The sequence below is a fragment of the Carlito syrichta genome, unplaced genomic scaffold (assembly GCF_000164805.1).
Source record: "Carlito syrichta isolate Samal-C Ts95f unplaced genomic scaffold, Tarsius_syrichta-2.0.1 Scaffold305263, whole genome shotgun sequence".
Lineage (NCBI taxonomy): Eukaryota > Metazoa > Chordata > Mammalia > Primates > Tarsiidae > Carlito > Carlito syrichta.
This window is the reverse complement of record NW_007249359.1, coordinates 718294-718971: the sequence shown is the minus strand read 5'-3', so window position 1 is coordinate 718971 and position 678 is coordinate 718294. Positions and strand designations below refer to the sequence as shown.

The window sequence follows — 678 nt, the reverse complement described above, 5'->3', positions numbered from 1 at the left end:
CGCCCGGTCCGGCTCGCCGCCTTCCCTACCTCCTTAAGTGACTGCCAAACGCCCACCGGCTGGAACTGCTCCGGTAAGTCCGGCGCCCGGCCCCGACCCTCAGACCCGCCGCAACGAGCGTGTCCGGCACGGGCCAGCCCGCCCGAGCGCGGCTCCCAGCCCCTCTCGGGCTCCTGCCCCGAAGTCCTGAGACCGCCCACCTCCGTCCAGAGAAACGCGGGGAGCTGCTCCAGGCCCGGGGCGGGGGCTCTGGGGCGGGCAGAGAGTGCAGGTGTGGGGACCTTCGCCCGCCGGCACTTTCCCCGAAGCTCGAGCATTTGGAGAACTAGAACACGGGGTGCTTTCCTGGGCTCACAGATCAGAGCCCCAGTCCAGGGGGACACACTAAAGTAGAACCTTTCTCGTCGTCCGGGGAAAAAGTCAGGCTGGGATGAGGAGGAATTAACTTCAGGCGAAAGAACGGGCGAGAAAGCCATACATCAAATGGTGACTGCGGGGGAATCGCGGGTTCCTGGCGATGGTGCCTGGAGGGTGCGCTGGTCTCCCGTTCAAGACGGGTCACACAGATCCCACAGACCTGGGCTTCCTGAGAATCAGATTCTCGCTCCTCCGCTCTCTCTAGCTCGCTCGCTCTCTCTCTCTCTCTCTCTCTCTCTCTCTCTCTCTCTCTCTCTCTCT

General features: G+C 64.0%; 1 protein-coding gene across 1 annotated transcript in view; it reads left to right on the top strand.

The window, feature by feature from the left end:
- Positions 1-3: 3 nt before the first annotated feature.
- TMEFF2 (transmembrane protein with EGF like and two follistatin like domains 2) overlaps positions 4-678 on the top strand; it is a gene marked incomplete at its 5' end in the record, with an annotated part of 250373 nt that continues 249698 nt past the window's right edge. Inside the window, one exon of the mRNA XM_008061457.2 lies at positions 4-73. Within this exon, the coding sequence (XP_008059648.2) occupies positions 4-73 (70 nt within the window). The remainder of the gene's footprint in view (positions 74-678) is intronic.